The following is a 27,445-nucleotide window of genomic DNA, read 5'->3' on the forward strand; positions in this document are numbered from 1 at the left end:
GTTTTGTTTTCATCAAAACACAGCCCTTTGTGTGGTGTTGGTGGTATAGTGGTAAACATAGCTGCCTTCCCAAACAACCCATTGAGACCCTCTTAGTATGACCTGTGTGCTTTTATCTAGTTCATGAAAGCAGAATTAGCTCTTCACTGACTCAGTACTCCTTTCTTTAAGCCCCTGAATAATAAAACACAATTCTTAACAGAACCAAACAGAGGAGGCTTATAGCATCTAGTTGTATAAAACAAACCAAACAGTCCATACAAGGGTCAGGCCTTTGATCTGATTTTCCTCAGCACCTTACTATGTTTGAATATTGGAAACATAGCTTTAAGAACTTGTCTCTAAATGTATAGTTTATACAGAGGAGATCAATAATGACCCTGATATATGAAGATATATGTATTATATATAATCTGCTACACAGTTACAAAATAAGAGTAATTTTGTATAATTTTGTTTCTCTGTTAGTCTTCACTAGTCATGAAAAGGAAAACAGTTTTGAAGTATCATTACCAATTAAAGATACATGGTATTGTGCTTCTCTAACACAAGCATCTAATATCTTTTTTTTTTTTTTTCTTTTTGAAGCAGGGTTTCCTTGTAGCCCCAGCTGGCCTGGAACTCACTATGTACACCAGGCTGGCCTGGAACTCACAGAGATCTGCCTGCCTCTGCCTCCCAAATGCTGGGACTACAGGTGTGCGCCACCACACCTGGCTACTAATATCTTTTATATTCTTTTATTTGTGCATATCAAAGCAGCTATGTCCAGAAGTGAGTGTTCTGTGTTTCTTGTTGTTATTTCCATAGGTCAGTTGAGTTTTAAGCACATTTGATTCTTGGCGCTTTCCCCCCCATTCCTTCCAACTTTGGAGTTTGAAAGACCAAGGGGGAAAATGCTGCACTGTTAAGTCACTCTAAGTGTGAATCACTAACATGGTCCAAGTAGCTGAAAACCCCCTGCCCACTGTATAGTCCTGCTTTCCATCAAGCTCAACTATTTAACATAGATGTCAGTTGGGTACTTTGCTCCCTCTGGTGAAATTCCAAAGAAACATGCTTGGATGTAGGTTGCATTTTTAATGCTTCCCATCTCAATTTCAAATAATCAGAAAATGATGGGAAACATGAACCTCTTGATGTGGTTCCTATGTATGATTATAGGCCTTCAAAACAACATAAAAGGGGTGCTGAGATCCCTCCTTTGATATAGAGTTGATTCCCTTACATCTAAGCAGGTGATCCTTGGAAGAGCCCAGAAGGAAAGCAAGACTGGCTCTACCCATCCTTATCCTACGTGCTCCCTATTTTCCACGGTGGTTTCTCTGTTACTGTTTCTCCCGCTACTCCATTACACTGCAGCTTGTTTAAATAACCCTGGCTTAAGTGAAGGAGGCAGATTGTGCCTTCACAGAGGAGGCTAATGTAGATAGCATTTTTGGTGCACCTTGGAAGGCCTGCATGGCTTTACTGAATATCTGAGAGTTTGGTTATGCTCTGGGCCCAAAACAGCGGTCAGTTATTCACATCTCCAATTTCTGTCTAGTTGAAGGAATTTGCGAACTTTGACTTTGATGTCTGGAGGAAAAAGTATATGCGTTGGATGAATCACAAAAAATCTCGGGTCATGGATTTCTTCCGGCGCATTGACAAGGACCAGGATGGGAAGATAACACGTCAAGAGTTTATTGATGGCATTTTAGCATCCAGTAAGTTCATTGTTACTCTAAACACACCTGAATTCCTTACACTTACTTTTAGAAGCTGTGATAGTCTGGCAAAGTCTTTCTGAAGTGAAATCTAGTTTGAAGGGAAGAAGGAACACAACTCTCCATTGAATGTGGGTTACTGTTTTTGTGGAGGAAAGAATCTCATTTCATTAGGAATAATAAGAATTCAAACATGATTGTAAAGTCAGCAGAACAATATGCTATTCCAAAGCAACACTGTTTTAGAGTAATGACAGCATTCTAAATATCCAGCAGTACTGGCATAAATAATCCATGGTATTGGTAGTTCTATGGAAGGTTTATACCTTTCGCTCTATCTTTGAAGTCTCAAATACTACTTTTTTGAAAATTGCCTAAGGAAGGGGTGGAGTGCTAAAGGATGCAGCTCAGTCCAGTAGAGTGCTTGCATAGCATGTATGAAGCCCTGGGTTCAATCCCCAGCACTGGGTAAACTGGATATGATGGTATATATCTGTAATCCCAGCACTTTGGAAGTAGAAGCAGGAGGATCAGAAGTTTGAGGCCAGCCTGGATTATATGAGACTCTGTCTCAAAACCCATGCTAGGACTACCTTATAGTCCTAGCATGCAGGAGATAGAGACAGGCAGATCTCTCTGAATTTGAGGTCAACCAGGGCTACACAGTGAAATCTTGTTTAAAAAAAAAAAAAAAAAAAAGGTGGGAATCTATAAGTAAAAATATAAAACTCCTAGAGAGGTGGCTCAGTGGTTAAGTGTAGTAGCCCCTACAGAGGACCCAAGTTCAGTCCTTATCACCTACATGGCAACTTACAACTGTCCATAACACCAGTTCCAGGGGATTGAACACTCTGTCCTGACCTTACATATATGAAGGCAAGGCACTTATACACGTAAAATAAAAATAATAAATAATTTTTTTAAAAAAATCATAACAGTGACTAATCCTTGGGTGATTTTTTTTTTTTTTTTTTTTGTTTTTTTGAGAAAGGGTCCCCCTGTCCTCCCTGTAGCCCCACCCGTCCTGGAACCCACTTTGTAGACCAGGCTGGCCTTGGACTCACAAAGATCCTCCTGCCTCTGCCTCCCAAGTGCTGGGATTAAAGGCATGTGCCACCACACCCAGCCGATGATGATATTTTTTAATAATTTCTATCTCTTTAAAATTTTTATCCTCTGAATTTTTCAAGGTAGATATGTATTACTTTTCAGAAAAAAATCAAGATATAATTATTTCAGGTATTTGTATGCCAACCAGGTACATGAGCCCTCTTAATGTTTAAAACTGTGTTTCCTTTTTCCCAGAGTTCCCTACCACCAAGTTAGAGATGACAGCTGTGGCTGACATTTTTGACAGAGATGGGGATGGCTACATTGACTACTATGAGTTTGTGGCTGCCCTGCATCCCAACAAGGATGCTTATCGACCAACAACTGATGCAGATAAAATTGAAGATGAGGTATGGGAAATTTTGAGTTTTTGATCATATTTGTTTATACTGTGCAGAATTTGGATGGATGACTCATCTGTGGAGAAGCAATCATTTAGACTTATGTTTCAGGTTCAACTTTTGGATGCTATTTCAACAAGCTCTAGGATGCTTCTGAATACTGAGTTCTAGCTTAGTCTAGATGGATGGTGCCATTGGTCATGTCTGTGGTACTCTTGAGGTCCACAGAGGAACTTCCTAGGGGATCAAGAGGACTTCAAATGCAGCACAAAGGAGTGAAATATGATAATATTTAAGATGGTGTGTATCCACCAAGCTTTTTGTCTAGTTAAGAACTGTATCACAGGGCTGTCAAGATGGCCTGATGAGTAAACTTGTTGGCTGTGCAAGCCTCATGACCTGATCCACTCCTGGAATGCACATAAAAATGGAAGATTGACTTCTGGGGCATTTCAGCTTCCGTGGGAAAATTCAGCTCAGTTCATAATTTATTAGTCATTTGATTTTGATACATAAACATTTTATTAGCACTTTCCTGAAAGGAATTTTGAAGCAGAGTAGAAGAATATTTCTTTAATCTGCGTTTTTTTCTCAATGTCTCTTCTATGTCAATTAGAGGAATGTATATTAATTTGGAATTAGAAGATAAATGCATGAATCAAAAGCCTAAAATGAAGCTGAGCGTGGTGGCGCATGCCTTTAATCCCAGCACGTGGGAGGCAGAGGCAGGCGGATCTCTGTGAGTTTGAGGCCAGCCCGGTCTCCATAGTGAATCCAGGCCAGCTGGGGCTACAGGGAGACTCTGTCTTAAAAAGACCCCCCAAAAAAAAGCCTAAAATGTGTCAGGCATGGTGGTAGACACCTTTAATTTTAGCGCTCAGGAGGCAGAAACAGATCTCTGAGTCCAGTCTGGTCTATATAGCAAGTTCCAGACCAGCTAAGGCTGTATAGTGAAATCCTATCTCAAAAACAATAACAAAAATCTAGAATGATTTAATAATGAATAACTTTTACATTTACATGTTTAAAAAAAAAACTTGATTCTTTAATTAAGAAGTCTTGCTGTGCTCTTCACACTCTTGCTATTGTTCACAATCAACAGGTCACAAGACAAGTGGCTCAGTGCAAATGTGCAAAAAGGTTTCAAGTGGAGCAGATTGGAGAGAATAAATACCGGGTAAGGAAAAGAAAAACCAGTCCCTTTGTGGTGGTCATTTCCTCAGGTGTCACCCCTAGATGTGAAAGCAGCTGACCCACAGTAGATTAGATCATTCATCCTTTTCACTCCTGGTGCCCTGAAACCCAGATCCTGTGGACTACTGACCCTCATCCCTAGATATCTGGTGTCAGATGTCCTGTTAGGCTAAGCTTATTTCATGCCCTGTGTAGTTCACCTGAAAAATTACCATTATCCAGATAGATAGTTCTTACATTTGACAAGATAGAAGGCATTTCAGAGCCTTCACTCCTGACCAAAGCCTTTAGAGAGATGAATGCACCTTTGAGAACAGTTACATCAAATGATGAATGATGGTAACCCATGTGTCACTCTAGCACTTGGGAGGTAAAAGCAAAGGGATCATTGCCAAATACAAGGCCAACTCTACATAATGAGCTCCAGCTTCACAGGGCTACATCTCAAAACCCTGTCTCAAAAATTAAAAAAATAAGAGTTAGGGATGGAGAGATGGCTTGGTAAGTAAAGAGTAAAGTCTTAACAACCAGAGTTCGATCCCTGGAACCCACATGGTGGGAAGAGAACTGACTTCCACAGGTTATCTTCAGGCTATGTGCACATATGCACATGTAAATAAATTTTAAACTCTTTTTCTTAATTTAAGAAAGAACAACAACAAAGGCTAATGATTCATCCCCAAGAACTGGTGATCATAAGCCTAGGTGGCTCTCAAGCTCAGAGAAGACTAGGGAAACTATGTCAAGGCCCCATCACATTAGTGTTCCTGTGCTGAGCTGGGCTACAGGTGGGGCCTAGGTGTACTAGGGAGCCAGCTTCAGTGGTCTTCCCTGGAAAGACTTGCTAGTTGTGACTGTAACTAATAGTAAACGATACTTGTGTTTTAACTTCTCTTGGGAACAGGGTCAGGGATGTAGTAGGGACCTAAACCGGACTCCTAAACTATATTCATCAACTTGTCAAGATTCCCTAAAATTCTCTTTTTTTGTCTTTTTGAGACAGGGTCTCCCTATAGCCCCAGCTGTCCTGGATCTCGCTATGTAGATCAGGCTGGCCTTGAATGCACAGAGATCCGCCTGCCTCTGCCTCCCAAGTTAAGATGTGCGCCACCACGCCCAAGATTCCCTAAAATTCTCTTTTTTTGTCTTTTTGAGACAGGGTCTCCCTATAGCCCCAGCTGTCCTGGATCTCGCTATGTAGATCAGGCTGGCCTTGAATGCACAGAGATCCGCCTGCCTCTGCCTCCCAAGTTAAGATGTGCGCCACCACGCCCAAGATTCCCTAAAATTCTCTTTTTTTGTCTTTTTGAGACAGGGTCTCCCTATAGCCCCAGCTGTCCTGGATCTCGCTATGTAGATCAGGCTGGCCTTGAATGCACAGAGATCCGCCTGCCTCTGCCTCCCAAGTTAAGATGTGCGCCACCACGCCCAAGATTCCCTAAAATTCTCTTTTTTTGTCTTTTTGAGACAGGGTCTCCCTATAGCCCCAGCTGTCCTGGATCTCGCTATGTAGATCAGGCTGGCCTTGAATGCACAGAGATCCGCCTGCCTCTGCCTCCCAAGTTAAGATGTGCGCCACCACGCCCAAGATTCCCTAAAATTCTCTTTTTTTGTCTTTTTGAGACAGGGTCTCCCTATAGCCCCAGCTGTCCTGGATCTCGCTATGTAGATCAGGCTGGCCTTGAATGCACAGAGATCCGCCTGCCTCTGCCTCCCAAGTTAAGATGTGCGCCACCACGCCCAAGATTCCCTAAAATTCTCTTTTTTTGTCTTTTTGAGACAGGGTCTCCCTATAGCCCCAGCTGTCCTGGATCTCGCTATGTAGATCAGGCTGGCCTTGAATGCACAGAGATCCGCCTGCCTCTGCCTCCCAAGTTAAGATGTGCGCCACCACGCCCAAGATTCCCTAAAATTCTCTTTTTTTGTCTTTTTGAGACAGGGTCTCCCTATAGCCCCAGCTGTCCTGGATCTCGCTATGTAGATCAGGCTGGCCTTGAATGCACAGAGATCCGCCTGCCTCTGCCTCCCAAGTTAAGATGTGCGCCACCACGCCCAAGATTCCCTAAAATTCTCTTTTTTTGTCTTTTTGAGACAGGGTCTCCCTATAGCCCCAGCTGTCCTGGATCTCGCTATGTAGATCAGGCTGGCCTTGAATGCACAGAGATCCGCCTGCCTCTGCCTCCCAAGTTAAGATGTGCGCCACCACGCCCAAGATTCCCTAAAATTCTCTTTTTTTGTCTTTTTGAGACAGGGTCTCCCTATAGCCCCAGCTGTCCTGGATCTCGCTATGTAGATCAGGCTGGCCTTGAATGCACAGAGATCCGCCTGCCTCTGCCTCCCAAGTTAAGATGTGCGCCACCACGCCCAAGATTCCCTAAAATTCTCTTTTTTTGTCTTTTTGAGACAGGGTCTCCCTATAGCCCCAGCTGTCCTGGATCTCGCTATGTAGATCAGGCTGGCCTTGAATGCACAGAGATCCGCCTGCCTCTGCCTCCCAAGTTAAGATGTGCGCCACCACGCCCAAGATTCCCTAAAATTCTCTTTTTTTGTCTTTTTGAGACAGGGTCTCCCTATAGCCCCAGCTGTCCTGGATCTCGCTATGTAGATCAGGCTGGCCTTGAATGCACAGAGATCCGCCTGCCTCTGCCTCCCAAGTTAAGATGTGCGCCACCACGCCCAAGATTCCCTAAAATTCTCTTTTTTTGTCTTTTTGAGACAGGGTCTCCCTATAGCCCCAGCTGTCCTGGATCTCGCTATGTAGATCAGGCTGGCCTTGAATGCACAGAGATCCGCCTGCCTCTGCCTCCCAAGTTAAGATGTGCGCCACCACGCCCAAGATTCCCTAAAATTCTCTTTTTTTGTCTTTTTGAGACAGGGTCTCCCTATAGCCCCAGCTGTCCTGGATCTCGCTATGTAGATCAGGCTGGCCTTGAATGCACAGAGATCCGCCTGCCTCTGCCTCCCAAGTTAAGATGTGCGCCACCACGCCCAAGATTCCCTAAAATTCTCTTTTTTTGTCTTTTTGAGACAGGGTCTCCCTATAGCCCCAGCTGTCCTGGATCTCGCTATGTAGATCAGGCTGGCCTTGAATGCACAGAGATCCGCCTGCCTCTGCCTCCCAAGTTAAGATGTGCGCCACCACGCCCAAGATTCCCTAAAATTCTCTTTTTTTGTCTTTTTGAGACAGGGTCTCCCTATAGCCCCAGCTGTCCTGGATCTCGCTATGTAGATCAGGCTGGCCTTGAATGCACAGAGATCCGCCTGCCTCTGCCTCCCAAGTTAAGATGTGCGCCACCACGCCCAAGATTCCCTAAAATTCTCTTTTTTTGTCTTTTTGAGACAGGGTCTCCCTATAGCCCCAGCTGTCCTGGATCTCGCTATGTAGATCAGGCTGGCCTTGAATGCACAGAGATCCGCCTGCCTCTGCCTCCCAAGTTAAGATGTGCGCCACCACGCCCAAGATTCCCTAAAATTCTCTTTTTTTGTCTTTTTGAGACAGGGTCTCCCTGTACTCCCTGTAGCCCCAGCTGTCCTGGAACTCGCTATGTAGATCAGGCTGGCCTTGAATGCACAGAGATCCGCCTGCCTCTGCCTCCCAAGTTAAGATGTGCGCCACCACGCCCAAGATTCCCTAAAATTCTAAGAAAAAAAATCAGTGATTAGCTGGGCATGGTGGCACATGCCTTCAGTCCCTGAACTCATGAGGCAGAAACAGGTAGATCTCTATTGCTTTGAGGCCAGCCTGGTCTAGGTCTACATGGTAAGATCTAGGCCAACCAAAACTACGTAATGAGACCCTGTCTCAAAAAAAAAAAAAAAAAAATCTATGATTGGCAAAGAGGATTTAGATGGCTATTTTCAACTGAAACACAAGAAAATCCAGGTTCCATTTCAAAAATGTCCTCAAGGGCTATAGCTGTACTCAGTAGGAAATTACACTAAATCCTACCACACTGCTACTAGCTGAAGAGGACAGGGTACTTCTGCCTTAAATCTAACCTGGCATTTATTATGGTCCACGTAATTCTGTGTTTACATGAGGATTTAGATGGCTATTTTCAACTGAAACACAAGAAAATCCAGGTTCCATTTCAAAAATGTCCTCAAGGGCTATAGCTGTACTCAGTAGGAAATTACACTAAATCCTACCACACTGCTACTAGCTGAAGAGGACAGGGTACTTCTGCCTTAAATCTAACCTGGCATTTATTATGGTCCACGTAATTCTGTGTTTACATGTTAGATTTTATTTTCTTCTGTTTGTTTTTATAGTGTTATTTTTGTGACAGATGATCAGTAACATGGTTAGTTTATATTTGCAAGACATGATTTCTGTTCCTCAGTGTTAATTTGACAAACATGTTCTCTTTTTCCCCCTGCATCCTTTATTCTTACTGTCTGTAGTTCTTCCTCGGCAATCAGGTACAGTGTGCCTTGCAATGTCCTTCTCCATGGATATGGTCTTTGTAGCTGATGCCTGTTCTTTGCTACGGGTTAAGGACATAATGAGAAGCATGCCTGGGTCACATCTGGTTGTCTTACCAAGTGGAAAAACTAACAGGGCCATTATTCCAAAGCTGTTTTAGCAGCAAAAGAATAAAAATCTCACTTAAAAAAAAAAAAAAAAATGAGGGCCAGGCATGGTGGCACACACCTTTGATCCCAGCACAGAGTCTCAAAAAAAAAAAAAAAAAAAAAAAAAGATGACCTGTGCCATTCAGAATTAGATTGGCTGAAGACAACAGTATCGTGCACTAAATTATAAGTAATATGACTTCCATACCAACCTGTTCCACCTAGTAAGAAGAACCTGGTCTTGTACTTGTGTTTTAGTTCTGATTTGAGATGTCTTTTGGCAGTTAACACAAATTTTGTAATGTACACTTGAGTCAAAAAATCCCGAGGGACTGGGCATGGTGGCACACGCCTTTAATCCCAGCACTCAGGAGGCAGAGGCAGGTGGATCTCTGTGAGTTCAAGGCCAGCCTGGTCTACATAGTGAGTTCCAGGACAGCTGGGGCTACAGGGAGACCCTGTCTCAAAAAGACCAAAAACAAAAAAGTCCTGAGGGTACCTTAATACTACCTAAGTGCTTCCTTAATAATTATAGCTATTTACATGTATATTTTATAATTTTAAGGTACCAAGGAGGTATGGAAATCATAATTGACTACTGCCTAAATTTGCAGATTATGGCTGGCCGTTCAAAATCAAATGGGCTCGTGTTAGATTCATGCAAAGCTTTGGAAGCCTTGACTCCACTTGGCAACTCTAACCTTTCAGATCGTTTTGAGGGTTCTTTAGTGCTGTGTTTTCAAATGTGGAAGGAAGTTGCATGAGTAAAATTCTCTCTCTCTCTCTCTCTCTCTCTCTCTCTCTCTCTCTCTCTCTCTCTCTCTGATAGGAAGATAGAAACACTAAGAATTAATTAAAGACCTTGATGAATGTTAAATTCCAGCCACTGCAATAATCACTGTATATAGTAATACTGTGGTTAGAAACACTAAGAATTAATTAAAGCCCTTGATGAATGTTAAATTCCAGCCACTGCAATAATCACTGTCTATAGTAATACTGTGGGCCAGTAGAAAGAACAGGGCTAGAAAAATCCAAAGATGAGAACAGTCAAGTGGCTTTAAATAAGTCATTGTGTCTTATGCCTATATTTCTAGCTCCTTGGGAAGCTGAGACAGGATTGCCAGTTGAAAGCCAGTTTGAAGCCAGCTTTGGAAATTGAGCAAGTCTGTCTCAAAACTTAAAAATAAAAAGATAAACAGTACAGCTTAGTGATAGAACACTTGCTTAACATGTCTCTGGGTTCTATCCCCAGTATTGCAATTAATCAATAAATTATTGTAGTCAAATGTCCAGCATGCCTGCTTCCTGATGACTGCAGCTACTACTAGGGCCTCCTTGAAGAGACACTGACCCCTTCCTCCACTACTCCATTAACCAGGAGAGCATCTCATCTGATGAGTCATTCTGATATTTTGAACAGAATCACGAAGTTCACACCTGAGGCCTCAAAAATTATGTGCCACACACAACTGTGTTACAATAGCCTACGTTCTGGTGGGAGAAGGAAACAGTAGTTACTGGCTCCCAGGACTCTGGTTCTGAGTTCTTTGTGGCTTTCTCACAGCCCTGTTCCGTAGGCTCCTGGAGCTGTATAGCCTTCTCACCACTCATCATTCTGGCCCCAAATGCCTTGGCTCAGCTCTTTTTCTAGAGCTCAACAGAAGCAAGTTAGAATATTTCAAACAGAGCTTCAGGGAGATATTAAGAAAAAGCAACCATGAACTCAATGGAATAATAAACTGTAGGGTGCATATTCTAAGAATAAAGCAACTACAAGGTTCCTTCCTATTCACTCTGGTCAACTCACAGGTGCTTTTCTTAACCTTTCCTCACCTACCCAGAAAAAAAAAACTCAAATAGTAGCTCAGGTCACTAATGGCACCTCAGTGATTTCCCCAGAATCTGTTTCCTCCAAGACAGGGAGCAACTTCCTTCCTGGCAAGGATCTTTTGCCTTAGAACTCTGGGCTGATTCTACTGCACTGTGCTATCACTGGTCACTTTGTATAGAAACTTAAAAACTATTAAGTGTAGGACTATTTGTTTTCAAAGTAATGGCTAGGGAAGGAAGGGAAAATACTTCTCAGGCTTTCTGCCTATATAAATAGTACATTTGAGTCAGAAGAACTAAAGAATAAGGAGAATTACCATCAATTTATTATTATTGAGGAAGGATGGTTATCCTTCTCAAGCATCCTTTCTTGAATTTTCAATTTTTCTCTGTTTCAAAGTTATGATTCTTCTTTGTAACTTTGAAAACCCTGATTAGGTGATTAAGTAGGTCCTTTTCCTTACCTCCCCTCCCCAAACATTGTCCTTCAGTAACCTTAGGAATTCCATTTCTTTAACCAAATGTCTGGTGTGTTTTGGAGTCTTAGTATACTTTTCTTTTGTTGTCTCTTCACTTTGGGGAAAGGGTGGTTTATACAGTGGAAAATGCCAAATAATTAGGACTCAGATGTGGGGATTTTTAGGTAAGAAAAAAAAGGAAATTAAAATGAGATCATGCTTGTTCTAAGGTCTAAAATGATTACTGAACACTATTTCTAATCATGGTAAGATTAAAATTTCTGTTTCTTCAACTAAATGTTAATGCTATCTAATCATTTGTTTAGCCAAAAAAAAAAACCTTTTTTTCTTCAGTAACATCACAATCAGAAAATACTTAGGGTGTACTTCTGAGAACCAGATGAAGAAAATCAAATTTTCTCACGAGCTTGTAATGAGGATGCTTTGCAAGAGTTTCCTTAATGCTTGACTTAGTAGTATTTACTACTGTCCACTTAACTTTAGAGCACACTGTATTCAGACATTGACCCCCTCCCTTTCTTTAAGAAAAGAACATAGCAGTGTGGGGTGCTCATTTGCACAGAATCTTTGAGAGTCAAAGTGAACAAATACCTGTCCATCTCCCACCTCTACTTCTGGTGCAGGAGTAGGGGTGTGACGAGCAGGGGAAAGTATTTGAAAACACTGCTCTGTAGCTTAGTGTTTCTGCTTCGCTGTTTGCTAACTTTTTATTGCAAATGTAAAAATGCAGAATAGAGTTCAAAATTTTCCCCAATTCCTGTCTGAATGCTGTCTGCTCTGTGGAGGATGAAAGGGTATGGGTCTACTTTAAGGCAGTCTATTAACTAAATTTCCCCTTGATTACAGTTTGGGGATTCTCAGCAGTTGCGGCTGGTCCGTATTCTGCGCAGCACAGTAATGGTCCGTGTTGGTGGAGGATGGATGGCCTTGGATGAGTTTTTAGTGAAAAATGATCCCTGCCGAGGTAAGGATGTCACCTTGAGCATGAATGACATAATAGGATGAGAGTTGGCTCACAACACTGATTTTCCATGCTTACAAGAAGTCCTGATGGTGTGCCTTCCAGGTTTTTGTTCTTTTGTTAACGTGCCTAGTATCCCATCTAGCACAGATTAGAGCTCAGGGTTCCAAGTAGAAAAAACTATACAGACGTTGATGCTGTTAGGGATGAACACAGGAATGAGAATTACTAATTTGCTGGTGTCTCTAGACACACACTTGGGAGGTGGAGGCAGAAGATTAGAAGTTCAAGATCATCCTCAAGTTCATAGCAAGTTCAAGGCCAGCCTGAGCTAGAATGAGACCCCATCTCAAAACAAAAAGAATTTATTTATATTATCTGTTTAGTTTGGGGCATGGCATTAGCACTAACCTACAGAGAAGCCGCATGTACACTTCAGCTTGGGTTCTTTGGCTTATAATTCCTGTGACTGAAACTCCGAGAAAAGGTTGGGTTATTCTCATGCAGAGGATCAGTGACCATCCTTGATCAGGAGGGAAGTTAAAGAATACATTCCAGCAGCCCCCACAAATGGATGCGTAAGCAAGACCATGGAATATCTCCCTACAAAGACATGAGAAGGCACCACCCACCGCAGGCAAAAGAAACTATCAACTTAGCCTGAGCAGCTAGGAATAAGGGCTGCAGCAGGGGGACAAATGACCAAATCCCAGGTGCTACATCCTGCTCAGCCTTGTTCACTCCACTGCTTGTGGATATACAGGAGGCTCCCCAACTGTCTGCCAGTTTTTCTTTCTTGACTGGTTTCTGCGTTTCCTGCTCTGTCTCTGTTTCTTTGTGTTTACATATTTTTTATTCTAGTTCACCATCCTGGAAGTAAAATAAAGCGCTCTGATTCCAGCTCTTCGATTTCCAGTCAGTCTCCCATAGGTTGGCTTTTATGCTTTGTCCCTCTTCCCCCATACCCTAGTCCTTTGAGAATGGCTTTGCTTCTTAAACTGTAACATCTCTTGGCTCTGTAATAGCTGCTGCCTTGGTGAATGCTCAAAATATCCAAATCATCACTTTTCCAACAACCTATGTTTACAGGGCATAAGACGTTCCCGTTGAGATGGTATCCACAGAATTTGAATATCTATTTAATAAATATCTTTATAAGTTAGGTGCCACACACTACTATACTACTATAAGCACACTATGAATAAGTATACATTTATGCTCATATCCATCCTATGAGGTGCAGATTCTATTATTGCCATCCTGTAGAGTAGGAAATTTCTATTGAATAACAGAAATTTTAATAACCTGATCAAGAATATCCAGCCAGTAGAATGGCAGAGTGGGATTCAAGTCCAAGCTGCCTTGGCTCTTGAGCCAGGTGCTCCTGGCCCCTGTCCTGTACATCTCAGACTCACATGCATTGCTAATCCAGCTTTATAATTAAGTTATTAAGGCTTATTTATAGCCTTAGCTGAAATAAATGTTTGTAGTATACTTATATATGACTTTTTTGAAAGTGGTTTATAATCATACTCAGGATTTAGAAAGGACAGAGCTAAAGGATATGATTCTCACATGAATTCAAATATGTCCATAAATTTTTCCTGTAACTTTAATTCACTCTGCATTTACTCCCAACAAACCAGAATAATGGCTAAGCAGTAATAATTCCCATCAGATTTCTTTAATTTGAAAATACTTTTTCTGATAAACTCTGAAAGGATTTACTCAATTTTAGATTTTAATCATATCATGAACCAGTGTCCTTAATTTAAAAGTCTTCATTAGCTGGGTACAGTGGCACATGCCTTTAATTCCAGCACTCAGAAGGCAAAGCAGATGAACCTTTGTGAGATCATTAATAAAGTCTCACTTTTTCTGTCATGTATGATTAAGCAAAAGAGATTCTACATGTGGCATTTTAGAATCCTTGGTTGCCTATTTATTTGCTGCCTGCTCTATTCACAATTATATTGTGCTGCTGACCAGGGAGAATACTGCTTGCTTTATCCTTATCTTACTCTATAAAAATTGGAACTCCAAGGAAATTTGGGAGGGCAGCCTAGTAGCTATTTTCTATGGACCACTGGTACTCTTTTCTGCATCCTTCAGAGCAAAGGTAAGACTTCTCTGTGCCCCTATAGGAAAAACTTCTTGGAACTTGGGAATCACTTCTAGCCATTGACTGAAATAGAAAATTCCTCAGTAGTTTTCTTACCATCTATAAGCAGAATAAGTTATTTTTCATCAAATGAAAAACAGTGCTAGGAGGTGAACACCTAAGGGTTGGGATGGATGTCAGTACGTTAGATATGAACATCAAGAAGACAAATTGCTGGGCCTGATAGCACATGCTTATAATCCCAGCTACTTAGGAGATGGAAACAGAAACATTGAGAGCTGCAGCCCTAACTGCAGAGGAAGGCCCTGCCTCAGAAAAATAGAGAGGAAACTGAACAAAATCTATCTAGGGACTTTATAGAACTAATGCGGCTTCTTGAAACACTCTTTGTGGTAGAGTTTATATTTGTGTTGTATTCTGTGGGCCATAGAGAATGTTATACTGAGCATCAGAATTAATGACAAGATTACTATTACCCATTCACTTGTTATTTCCTTTTATATAGCTATTGAGAAACATGAAAGCTCTCAGATCGTGTTGCTTTAGCCAAATGTAAAAAGTAAAAATATGCTAGGCATGGTGGTGCACGCTTTTAATCCCAGCACTTGGGAGGCAGAGGCAGGCAGATCTCTGTAGGTTAAAGTCCAGTCTGGTCTACATAGTGAGTTCCAGGCCAGCTGGGGCTACAGGGAGACAAAAAAAAGTAAAAATATTCTGCTAGGTAGGTTTGCCACATAAACAATTTTTGTGGTATTGCTATAGTCAGAAATTTTATTCTATTTCATCTATAGCAAAGGAAATCAAAATGCTTTGGGTGGAGATAAAAACACTGCTCCTAGGGCTGGTGAGATGGCTCAGCAGGTTCAAGGTACCTGCTGCCTAATAACCAGAACCACATGAGCGAGGTAGAAAACTAGCTCCTACAAGCTGTTCTCTCACCTCCACAGACAAGCCGTGGCATGCACACCCACCCACATATTAATTTTTAAAATTAAAGAAGCAGGGGCGCTAGAGAGATGGATCAGCAGTTAAAGAGCACTGGTTGCCCCTGTAGAGGACCTAGGTTTGGTTCCTAGCACCCACATGTTGGCTGTAATTCCAGTTCCAGGGGATCCAGTGCCCTCTTCGGGCCTCTGCAGACTTTGCATGCACATGGTATATTGGCAGGCAAAACCCTCATAAAATGAAAATAAATCATAAAAATAATTTTTTTTTTTTTTTGGTCTTTTTGAGGCAGGGTCTCCCTGTAGCCCCTGCTGTCCTGGAACTCACTATGTGACCAGGCTGGCCTTGAACTCACAAGAGATCCGCCTGCCTATGCCTCCCGAGTGCTAGGACTAAAGGTGTGCGCCGCCACGCCCGGTTAAATAAATATTTTTTTAATTTTTGAAAATGTTCTTTTAAAAAATGGATATTCCTATGCCTGCTGTACTGTGTATGATTTTTGAGGCTCAGACAAATTATTTTATTACTCAAAGAAGTAAAAATCTTCATTTCGAGATTTAAAAGAACTGATTTGTGTGTGTGTGTGTGTGTGTGTGTGTGTGTGTGTGTGTGTATGTTGGTGCTTTTTGAGACAGGGTCTCCCTGTAGCCCCAGCTGGTCTTGAACTCACAGAGATCTGCCTGCCTCTGCCTCCCAAGTGCTGGGACTAAAGAACTGATTTTTTAAAAAATAATTTTTTTTAAGCCTGAGCATACAGTTAAACATATTCACATTGTACCATACATCCACAAAAGTATCCTTTTGTCTTGTAAAATCAAAACTCTTGTACCCATTAAACAATAACTTGGAACTAAAAATTTACTAGCCAATGTCAGATGGCCCTTGGGAAAATGATGGCCTCTTTGGCAGTTGAAGATGGAAGTTGAGATGGCTCCTGTCAGGATATTCTATAGGTATAAGTTTAGGGATAGAGCTTCCCCTACTAAAACATTGAGGCTGAGGGGTTACCTGTATTAGCGCATTTGACTAGGGTGCACAAGGTCCGGGTTTAGTCACCACCACTGCCCAAAACAGTCAGCTACTATGAATACTCTTTCTAATTTTGGGACTGTAATAGCCTATATTGTATCCTGTATTTAAAGGTTAAGGAGTGGTCAGGGAGGAAGGATAACCAAGAAAAGTGTCTTTGAAGCCAGGCAAAGGAAGTGCTTCAAAAAGAAGAGAGCAGTTAGTAATTTCTCATATCTAAATTACAACAGCAGAGAGATCTTTTGACTTATCATTGTAAAATTTTTACCTGCACACAACAGAGCATTGGCCAAGTAGAAGTCTGTTATTTTGGAGTGTGTAGATTGGCATAACATTCTAAAGATAAGCTGATGTGTCAGACTGGTTGGCATAAATCAGTTGACTCTGTGTGTGTGTGTGTGTGTGTTGAACCAGAGTACAGGATTACTTACAGGAGCATAGACTACTTACCAGTGGTTACACCATTGAAGAAAATGTGCCTCCCTCTCCTAATGAGTAGAGGTGAGATTTTAAAAAATATTTTATTAGCTGGGCGTGGTGGCACACGCCTGTAGTCCCAACGCATGGGAGGCAGAGGCAGGCAGGTCTCTGTGAGTTCAAGGCCAGCCTGGTCTACATAGTGAGTTCCAGGACAGCTGGGGCTTACAGGGAGACCCTGCTTCAAAAAGACCAAAGAAAAAGAAAAAAAAATACTTTATTATAAAAAATTTTTTTATTTTTATTATGTGTATGAGTATGTTGCCTTTATATTTATTATGCGTATGAGTGTATTGCCTGTGTGTATGTTAGTGCACCCATGTCATGCAATGCCCATGGAGGTCAGAAGAGAGGGCATTGGATCCCCTCAAACTGGAGTCACAGACAGTTGTTAGCGGCCATGTGGGTGCTGGGATTCAAACCTGGGTCTTCTGCAAGAACAACCAGTGTTCTTAACTGCTGAGCCATCTCTCCAGCCCCAACTAGCTGAAATTTTATGTGAGACATACACAGAATGGAGGAATAGTCTTGATATCCTCGTATTAAAAGTGTGTATATTGTTGTGCAAAGAAAAAGACATTCCAGTATTTTAATAGTGATATACCCTAAGTGTACTGGAGTGTATGGTACCCAGAGGTGGATGTTGGAATGTCTTCCTCAAACATTTCTCTGCTTTTTGTGAGACAGGGTCTCTCACTAAACCTGGAGCTTGCTATTTTGGCTAGACTGTCTCCCTTCCCTACCACTGGTTACGGATGCACAACGTCACAGCTGTTCAGCATCTGTGTGTCTGTGTAGATGGAATTTTGTTCTTTTTGCCCAAGCTGGTCCCAGCTCCTGGACTGAAGCATCTTCTCTACCTCAGCCTCTGGAGTAGCTGGTGCATGCCACCACACCCAGCCTGTAGCCCTCACTAAAACATTTAAAATGTAGCTATCTGCAATCAGTCTTCCTCTTGTATTCTCTGCTGATTTTTCAGGCACAATTTACTTAGAAATGAACTATCAAAAGTTCACTTGCTTGAGACCACACATCTGAAGTTTATCATGACTTAGGGCCACAAACAGTTCTTTTGAGGTGTCCAGATCCCCAGCTGAGTAGGTGATTTTCACCCATCAGTGTTACCTCTGTGTCAGCTTCATGTCCCCTATTCCCACCATTGTATTGGTCACTTGAACAGGCAAAGTAGTTAAGTGTAAGTTCTACACTACTGTTTTGGGTGATATGCAGTCTTACTGAAGTACCCAAGTGTGAAGGAAATGCACTTTGAGAAAGAATGCTTCCTAATGAGTGTAGGCACAGAAAAGTGGTGAAGTCTGGAAAAGGAGTTTAATAGAAAACTAATAGCCAGGGAATGAAACTGCAGAGACACAGTGCTTTGGGACCTAAGGAGAAGGAAGTACTGTGCTACACGATGGAAAGAAAGAACTAACTGCATCAAAGACCATTAAGACACAGACTATACAGCCCATCTAGGTCAGAGATCCAGTAGCCTGATCACCACTGGTGAAGAAACCAAGGTCCAAAGTAGCAGTCACTGGCTGGTGGTAGAACCTAATGCTTTAGCTGGGCATGATGGCATACACCTTTAATCCCAACACTCTGGAGGCAGAGGCAGGGGGATCTCTGAGATCAAGGCCAGCCTGTCTACATAGCGAGTTCCAGGCAGGCTGGGGCTACAGGGAGACCCTGTCTCAAAAACAAAATACCTGATGCTTTGATGTTAACATACAACATGTTGAGGGAAAAAAGAATGATTAACATTTTGGTCATAATGGTTCCCTTCTCCAGGTTTCCTGAAAGTCTTATTTGTTTAGATGTTGTTCTTAGTTGCCTTTGCCTTCAATTGCTATGACAAAACACTCTGAAATACCAGCTGGTAGAGGAAAGGGTTTGGTTTATATGTCCCAGGTCCCAGTTCACTACTTAGGGAACCCAAGGTAGGAACTCAGGGCAGGAATCTAGAGGCAGGAGGTGAAGCACAGGCCATGGAAGAATGCTGCTTACTGGCTTGCTCTCCTGGCCCATGCTTAACCTGCTTCCTTATACAATACAGAATTACCTGCCCAGGGGTGGCATTGCCCACAGTAAACAGGGCCCTCCCACTTCACTCAGTAAGAAAATGCCCACAGACATGGCCACAGACCAGTTCAGTGGAGACAATTTCCCAATTGAGTCTCACTCTACCCTCTACCCAGGTGTGTCAAGTTGACAACTAAAGCTATCCAGCACAGATGTATCTAATGTATTCTAAGACGGAGCAGTCTAGAGTGATTGAGGAGGTAGAAGACTCAGAAATCAAAGAACATGTTCTAGAGGAAGTATTTCTTTTAAATTAGTAGTGTCATCCACATTTAGCATTTGTTGATGAGTACTTAGAGTCTCCCTGTAGCCCCAGCTGGCCTGGAACTCCTGTGTAGACCAGGCTGGCCTTGAACTCAAAGAGATCTGCCTGCCTCTGCTTCTCGAGTGCTGGGATTAAAGGCGTGCACCACCACGCCCAGATGAGTCTACATTTTAAGTTCTGGTCTTACAGCTCCAGAAAGCCAGGGGACAGCACCTATTTGGTCCTCAGTCTGGTTCCAGAGTCCCTCCACCTCGATCTTCCTCTCCTACTTGCAGTTGCCCCTTCAGCTTTACTGCTTTTGGTTTTTACGTAACAGTTCTCACTGGCAAGTTTTGTGCATGGTCTTGATCTTTTTCTCTCTCCCTACATGTTTACTTCTTAATGATTCTGTCCTCATCTTTGTACTATCTGACTTCCTGAACCCCTCTCTTTAGGATTATTATTGACTGAATTCAAATGGAAGAGTCTAGACAATGTGAATTTCATTAATGTGTTTTTCTCCACCATATCATTACTACATCTCTTGTAAAAATTGCACAAAAAGTATACATGTCTATGAGAGAGAAAAGAGTGGTTTGATTAAGGTCAGAGGCTTGTGTCCTGCATCTGTTTCACCTTGAACAGTTACAGTGTGCTTATCCCAGGGGACAGTGGCAAAGCCAGACAGAAAGGATGGTCCTCTATTCACAGGCTTGCTTATTAGAGCAAGCAAGGCTCTTTTTAGCCAGTGTGTCTGCTGTGGATTAGAACCATGACAAAGCTGATAATTCATGAACTTCTAGTTTTAAAGAATCCACAGATGGTACAAAATCGAAAACTTTACTGTTATCATGGGGTCAAGCAGCTGTATGATCAGCCATCCAAGGTAAATTTTTAAGATAACTGACATGTATGTGTATGTTCATTCCCTTTTTAGCACGAGGTAGAACTAACATCGAACTTAGAGAAAAATTCATCCTACCAGAAGGGGCATCACAGGGAATGACTCCATTCCGATCAAGGGGTCGAAGATCCAAGCCATCTTCCCGGGCAGCTTCTCCCACTCGATCCAGCTCAAGTGCTAGTCAGAGTAACCACAGCTGTACATCCATGCCTTCTTCTCCAGCCACCCCAGCCAGTGGGACCAAGGTATGTGCTGACCTCTTTTATCATGTCCTTCTCTTGGTAGATGTTCATTGATCAGGGAAGCTTCTGAAAAGACTAGCAGGAGAAGGTACATAGACACATACAGAACAATTCTACCTCTACCAAGAATGCCCAGTTCCCACAGTGGTTAAGATTCACCACCTTAAGATGATTGGAAAAAACATTTACTAAAATACCTGTTGGTGGAGCTGGAGAGATGGCTCGGCAGTTAAGAACACCAGCTGTTCTTACAGAGGACCCAGATTCAGCTCCCAGCACCCACATGGCGACTAACAACCATCTGTAACTTCTGTTCCAGGGGATCTCATGTCCTCTTCTGGCCTCTGAGGGCATTGCACAACATGGGTGCACTTACATACATGCAGACAGTATACTCACACACATAAAATAAATAAAATATTTAAAATACCTGTTGGTAATCCATGCACTCAGGAGACAGAGGCAGGTTGATCTCTGTGAGACTGAGGCCTGGTCTACACTGTGAGTTCCAGGCCAGCTGGAGCTACAGAGAGACTATCTCAAAAAAAAACCCTCAGGGTTGGAGATTTAGCTCAGTGATAGAGCGCTTCCCTAGCAAGCACAAGGCCCTGGGTTCGGTCCTTGGTGCCAGGGAAAAAAAAAGACAAAATAACAACAACAACAAAAAAAAATCCTCAAAAACAAACAAACAAAAAAAAAACACTCAAAAACAACCAAAAAATAACTGTTGGGGCTGATTACACCAGAAACATTTCTTTCCTCTTATTCCCAGCTTGAGTTTGAGCTCATTCAGAGTTACAGTTACTAGTTTTGAAAGTCTAGGCACTGTCTGTGCAGCAGGAGCTAATAGCTCAGCTTGCTTGTTGGCAGTGGGATGCCTTTCTACCTGGTCCCTTTCATCCCATTGGACTGATGTACATTTCGTTTGTTTTCTGTTTCTTTAAAATTTAGTGTCTTTTTTTTTCTGTTCCCGATTTACTCCCCTTTCTGTTCCATTTTCAATTGTTCCTGCCCTTCCCTTTGGATTTCCATTTCACAGACTCCACTTCAGTTCTCTCGCTGTTATGACAAACCCTGGTTGGTAAACAGTAAAGCTGGCACCCATGTCAGGGACAACCATTGTCCTGACCTCCAGCTGCTCAGCCCTGAGGTAGAGTATGGCTTTGCTGAGTGGGACAGTCAACGAAGAGGCCCTCACTCATGCCAAGAACCTGCCCAGCTCTTCTTCCTGACATGATCCCATGTCTCTTCCATCTCTCGGGTGCTTGCTGACACAGCTGATTGATCTGATCCAGTGTTTTCAGGAGTTTCTAACTCGGATTCACCAAAATTGGAGATGAATAAGAGATGCCTAAAACAACATTGTTTAACAACTTTTATGCAGTTCAGCATATGTATTCAGGATGATTAATAATAGATATTCCTCGTGTTTTATTTGTTATTACTTATAATTATGTCTCTTGATGTCTCCAAATGTCAGATGCACAGACGAGTTATGAACACTTGAAATTCAACTACAGTGCATGTTCACCAATGTTCTATGTATTTAGGAGTATGATTTGCAAGACCCCTGCCCAGGGTGGTTGGTGCTGCCACATGGGTCCAAGGCATGGGTGCTGTCTACTTCAGCCAATCACAGCATCTCTGTCAGTGACCAGTGCTCTGGGGCTCCAGTTCTACTTTCTCAATTCCTTGGCCTAGGCACCTGGATCTCTATAGCTTTGATTAGAATACACTTGCCAACAGTTAAATGTCTTCAAGTACAGCCATTAAAATGCCTATTTTTGGAAGAACAGTGTCACAGAACCAAAATATGGCTGGGTGTTGTGGCACACACCTGTAATCCCAGCCCTTGGGAGGCCAACGCAGCCAGATCATGACTTTAATACCTCCTGGGCTACATAGTGAGACCCTGTCTCAAAAAAAGAAAAAAAACCTGAAACAAAACCCAGGCCAGAGGCTTATCTAGTAGCAGTGCAATTTGCATCTCATCTCCTACAGGGAAGTGTTGGACCTTTTTTTTTTTTTGTCTTTTTGAAGCAGGGTCTCCCTATAGTCCCAGCTGTCCTGGAACTCACTGTGTAGACCAAGCTGGCCTTGAACTCACAGAGATCCACCTGCCTCTGCCTCCCAAGTGTGCGTCACCACGCTCGGCTCTATGAACCATATATTTTATAGGCCTTTGATCAGGCAAAACTTCAGCCAGAGAAACAAGAGAAGGCACAGGCCAGTAGCTGTGAATGAACTGCCACTTTGGGATTCATTCCACTCCCAACTAAAACTTGGCTCAGAAATTATCTGGTTTCGAGCATATTATAGAGACTGACTGCCGGTAGACTCCCAAGAATCAACTTGCCGGCCTTGCTATTCTATAAATGGCCCCAGCTTCATGAGAATCTCACAATTTGGAAAAATTCAAATTCTCATACAATTCTGATAGGCCTTTTTTGTCTTAAGATGCTATATTTTAATAACTTTCATTTCAAGTTCTTTACGCACGGATAATCCTGTAGCCAGGCCGTGCCCTAACTTCAAACCCCAGGCCAGAGGCTCCATAGCAGCAGTGCTCAGGAAGGAGAGCTTCGGGAACTGGTGCCCCTCCTGGTGGCCAGGAGAGTTACTGCTTGAATGTTAATCATTTTCCTGTCGCTTTGCTTTTCCTTTATTAAAAAATGCAACAAACACAATGAGAGGTTGCTTTACTCTCCTTTCTATATAAGCATCTTCAAGGTTCTGGAAAACAATTTACCCAACTTATTTCAAAGAGGAATTGAAATAGTATACTGTGACATTAAGTGATATTTAAAACAGACTTTAAATACTTAAAATATTATTTTCTCTAAAATAAGTCTACGATCTTTAAAAAAGAAAAAAAGGTAAGAAAATGTAGCTCCTACCAGTGCCAGTAATCATGACATTCTTTCCCACGGTAGGAAATGGTTCTATGCATCTTCCATTCTGCAAGGTTTTATAGAGTCCTTCCTCTTTACCAGGTAGTTGTAGGTAGTAAGGATGTGAGAATAAAGTAATAAAACAAGGTCCCTGCTTTTCTGTGATTGATGCTTTAATGTGGCACAAAGCAACAACAAACAAGTAAACCTCTCTGATGAGGTTGTCCTTACAACAGAGCCCGTGAAGGAAATGTGAAGGAAAATACATATATTTGGGGAGGAAGGGTGTTACGGTAGTAACAGTCTTAGCTGAGTAAAGAGCAAGGGGACAAGACTAGGGACCTCCTTGGGCCATTTGACAAACAGCAAGGAGACCCAGATGGCTAGGACGATAGAGCAAAAAGGGAGGGTGGTAGAAATGAAGGAGAAACAGGATTAATCCCTCATTTTCCAAGAGAGACCCAAAGACACATCAGGGATAGAGATCAGAGCAGTGCTGGAATCTCTAACAGCAGTTTAGAGTTCTAGCCCCAAGACACTAGTAAACAGGGTTTTGGATTTTTCTTCTCTTAATTCAGTAATACTTATTTGTTATAACTATAATAACTTAATATTTGAAGATGTTTGCCTCATTTCCAGGGGAAATTTGTCAGCAAGATAAGGAATTAGAAGACATTTCACAATTTTAAATTGGAACTTAAAATCTTTTTGAGAATCAGTATCTCATCTAGGATACTTTTTAAATTTTTGTTTTCCTGGACTTTTAATTTGCTTTTCAAATGGCCAGTTATAAAGAGGCCTTTAAGTAGACAGTTTAAAATTAAATTTCTGTCAAAGATCTCATAAGTAAATACGACCTTTCATTATTTTTAAGGTTATTCCATCAACAGGCAGCAAGTTGAAACGACCAACACCAACTTTTCATTCTAGTCGAACATCCCTTGCTGGTGATACCAGCAATAGTTCCTCCCCAGCTTCCACAGGTGCCCGAACTAATCGGGCTGGTGAGTATCCATTCCATGAAGCATGCAACAGACCCAGGGTGGGAAGAATGGCCTGGCTACGAATGAGAGCACTGGCCTCCCAGCAGCCAGTGCTCCCACAGAGCCCGTGCTAGGAGAAGCCTTTGGTGTGATGCCCAGTAAAATAGAGCTGTGCTTCTTCAGACAGCCATTGCTTTTTCTCTTGTCACTGCAAATATCTCTAACCTTCTGTACCCAGTGCTGGGGCCCCTGCTCGGTATCAGAAATCATCTGGGTTGAGAGTGTGAACAGAAGAAAGGGCCGGTCTAGAGCAAAGGCAGTTTAAGTCATTTGTTAGTGATTTTTCCAAACTCGGTATTTTTCGTGGTTGCTGGTGAGGTGGGAAAGTAATAAATAGCTGGCTGTTCCTCCCGAGAACCTGGAAATTGGCTTTTCACCTCCATTTGCCATCTGCTCACATACTACCTCAACTGTTCGCCCATCTGTGCCAGCACGATTGAGCAGCCTGTCTGTCTGCTTTTGAGGTGTGGAAGATGGCCCGGCTGCAAACAGCAGCTTCTTATTCCTCAGCAGGAAGCTTTGCCAGTAGCTTCACAAGTCAGAAAAGGCTCCCCCTTGCCTTTGTGCAGATGAGAAAGTGCAGGTCCAGAAAGGCCACACAGCAAACCAAAAGGTGTTAGGAACAGCACCTAGGCCTCCAATCACTTGTGTTTCCACACCATTCCCTTATTAAGTCTCCTGTTTTTTGAATTCCAGACCCTAAAAAGTCCACCAGTCGCCCTGGGAGTCGGGCTGGAAGTCGGGCCGGAAGTCGAGCCAGCAGCCGGCGAGGAAGTGATGCCTCTGACTTTGACCTTTTAGAAACACAGTCTGCTTGTTCAGATACATCCGAAAGCAGCGCCGCAGGGGGCCAGGGCAACTCCAGAAGAGGGCTCACCAAACCTTCCAAAATCCCAACTATGTCTAAGAAGACCACCACTGCCTCCCCCAGGACTCCGGGTCCCAAGCGGTAACACTGTACAAGCACCCCAGCCACTATCCACTTGAATCCTGCTCCATACATTGGGTGTATATTTATTCTGAATGGGAGAAATTATATTGTTAAAAGTGTAAAAGAATAACTGTGTTATGAAGCTGCCTTATTTTTTTTTCCTTTTTGTAAGTTACTATTTTCATGTGAATATTTATGTAGATAAAATTTGTCTCCTGGTAACCCTGTAATGGATGGGGCCCAGAAATGAAATATTTGAGGAAAACAAATGAAAAGGTCAAGATACAAATGTGTATTAAAAAAGAAAAGCCTCTAAGTAGGGTTTCTGTGTGGTGCAGGGTTGTAAACCTGCTTTATCTTTTAGGATTATTCCTAAATGCATCTTCTTTATAAACTTGACTTGCTGTCTCAGCAAGATAAATTATATTTAAAAAAAAAAAAAAAGCCACAGTGTTTAAGAACCTATTCTTTTGTAAATCACAGACACCTCAATTAGCAAAACTAAGGAGAGGGCACTCACAACTCCATTTTTCCATTGTTTTGATGTCATGTAATTTTAGCTGAAGAGACAGAACCTCATCAAAGATAGCTTTTGTATACAATACAGCAAAAAGTGTTCATTGCAATACTGTCTTGGAATAATGTCTCAGTACTAGGTGTTTAAAAAGAACATAGAGCTGCTAGAATTCAGGGGTAAAATGAAACCAGAAACTGTCAGAACACAGGGGTTTTAAACTGATTTGTAATTGTCCAGCCTAGCTATCAATAATTCCTGCCCATCAGGACCCAGACCCCTGGTGAGGGAGGCTCCTTGGTGGCATTGTGAATTACAGATTTGTTTATCTGCATCTTTTTTTTTTTTTTTTTTTTTTTTTTTTTTTTTTTAAAAAAAAAAAAAAAAAAAGAGGACGTGAATTCCATGAGCCTATTCTGAAATGCGAACCTAAGACAAACACTTGCTCTTCCTTTAATGGAGTTCACCAGCACACTGTTCACCAGTCCCGTTTGCTTCCGTCTTTTTTGTGCGTGTAATAAAGTCAGCTGACCAAGTGACCACTAAGAGGGGCTGTCTGGAGCTCCTGTTTTTTAGCTGCTGTTTCTCTTCAGCTCCGACCATGTTGCTGTGTGATTATCTCAATTGGTTTTAATTGAGGCAGAAACTGAAGCTCTACCAATGAACTGTTTAAAAACAAGATACACTTTTGTATTAAAATTGCTTGCAGTAACAAATGTTTTGTAATTCCTGATTTTCTTCTGAACCACTACTTTATATTTAAATGTTACCCCTAAGGTATGAAAATGTTGTAGTACTTAAATACATTATTCAAATCAAGCTTTCTTGATGGATAAATTATAGAGCTCAATTTTTTCTTGTTTCTTTTACCCTTGTTAATTTTAACAAGGTAAAGAACCAAGGTATCATTAATACATGTGTAGGAATTCTATCCACCTGCATGATTAGATAATATCTAAGAAACTGGTGTTAGAAATCAAAAACATTCTGAAGCGAACAGGGCAAATGTTCCACAGTATGTTGAAATTTCTGTTTAAATGGTAGAATTTCAGAAGCAAGATTGGTTGTCCTGTTAACCATGAAAAGGCTGTTCTGCCTGCTGTAGGAGAAAACCAATGGCAAGGCAAGGTATAGAAAGAACCATAATTCTTCTGAGCTAGCTGATCAGAAGATGATCCCTAAAGAACCATTCAGAAGTGGTTTGAATAGAAGCTATGTGTTCATAGACTGGTCAGCTCCTTCTCACAGGTGTGGTTTGTGGACAAATGATGCATATCTGATGCTAGTTATAACCTAGCCAGGAGATGTTTTCCAGTTATGCAAACCTCAAGAATTCCTCCAGCTACTCTTGCACTTACACATGTATTTCCTGACATTCTCCACAGTGAACAAGGCTACAGGGAGTAGCTGCCCTGAGGCCTTCTTGCTGATCACCAAACTCAGGAAGGAAAACACTATACCCAATTATTGAAGATAGTCAAGTGAAGTTAGAGCCCACTGGAGATTTGGTCTTAATGCTGGAAGCCAATCGAATCCTGCTCCTTTATTTTAACTGGTATAGAAAGAAGTGAGAAAGTGACTTCCATGAGATCACAGGTGTGAGGTAAATGACACAGAAGCCCAGTCTTTGACTCCCTGTTTAAGTCTGGCCCTTCTGTTTCCTCAAGTCTTTAGCTGGTCTTAAAATTACTAGAACAAAAAGCTGGGCGTGGTGATGCACACCTTTAATCCCAGCACTTGGAAGGCAGAGGTAGGCCTGGTCTACATAGCGAGTTCCAGGCCAGCTGAAGCTACAAGGAGACCCTGTCTCAAAAAGACC

The 27,445-nt window shown here is 42.1% G+C and overlaps 1 protein-coding gene across 9 annotated transcripts in view; it reads left to right on the forward strand.

The window, feature by feature from the left end:
• Positions 1–25,590, forward strand: part of Macf1 (microtubule actin crosslinking factor 1) — a 389,588-nt gene extending 363,998 nt beyond the window's left edge. For 7 of the 9 annotated variants that reach the window (XM_029554606.1, XM_029554605.1, XM_029554607.1 and 4 more), the window contains 9 exons: positions 1,547–1,709; positions 3,015–3,169; positions 4,263–4,337; positions 8,759–8,776; positions 12,088–12,205; positions 20,039–20,250; positions 21,287–21,397; positions 24,013–24,142; positions 24,878–25,590. In XM_029554606.1, the coding sequence (XP_029410466.1) occupies positions 1,547–1,709; positions 3,015–3,169; positions 4,263–4,337; positions 8,759–8,776; positions 12,088–12,205; positions 20,039–20,250; positions 21,287–21,397; positions 24,013–24,142; positions 24,878–25,134 (1,239 nt within the window). In that variant the 3' untranslated portion in view covers positions 25,135–25,590. The remainder of the gene's footprint in view (positions 1–1,546; positions 1,710–3,014; positions 3,170–4,262; positions 4,338–8,758; positions 8,777–12,087; positions 12,206–20,038; positions 20,251–21,286; positions 21,398–24,012; positions 24,143–24,877) is intronic. The other 2 variants (XM_008850247.3, XM_008850248.3) reach the window with 1 other exon arrangement.
• The last annotated feature ends 1,855 nt before the right edge of the window (positions 25,591–27,445 follow it).

Source organism: Nannospalax galili, unplaced genomic scaffold, assembly GCF_000622305.1.
Source record: "Nannospalax galili isolate Female #2095 unplaced genomic scaffold, S.galili_v1.0 scaffold944, whole genome shotgun sequence".
NCBI classification, from domain to species: Eukaryota; Metazoa; Chordata; class Mammalia; order Rodentia; family Spalacidae; genus Nannospalax; species Nannospalax galili.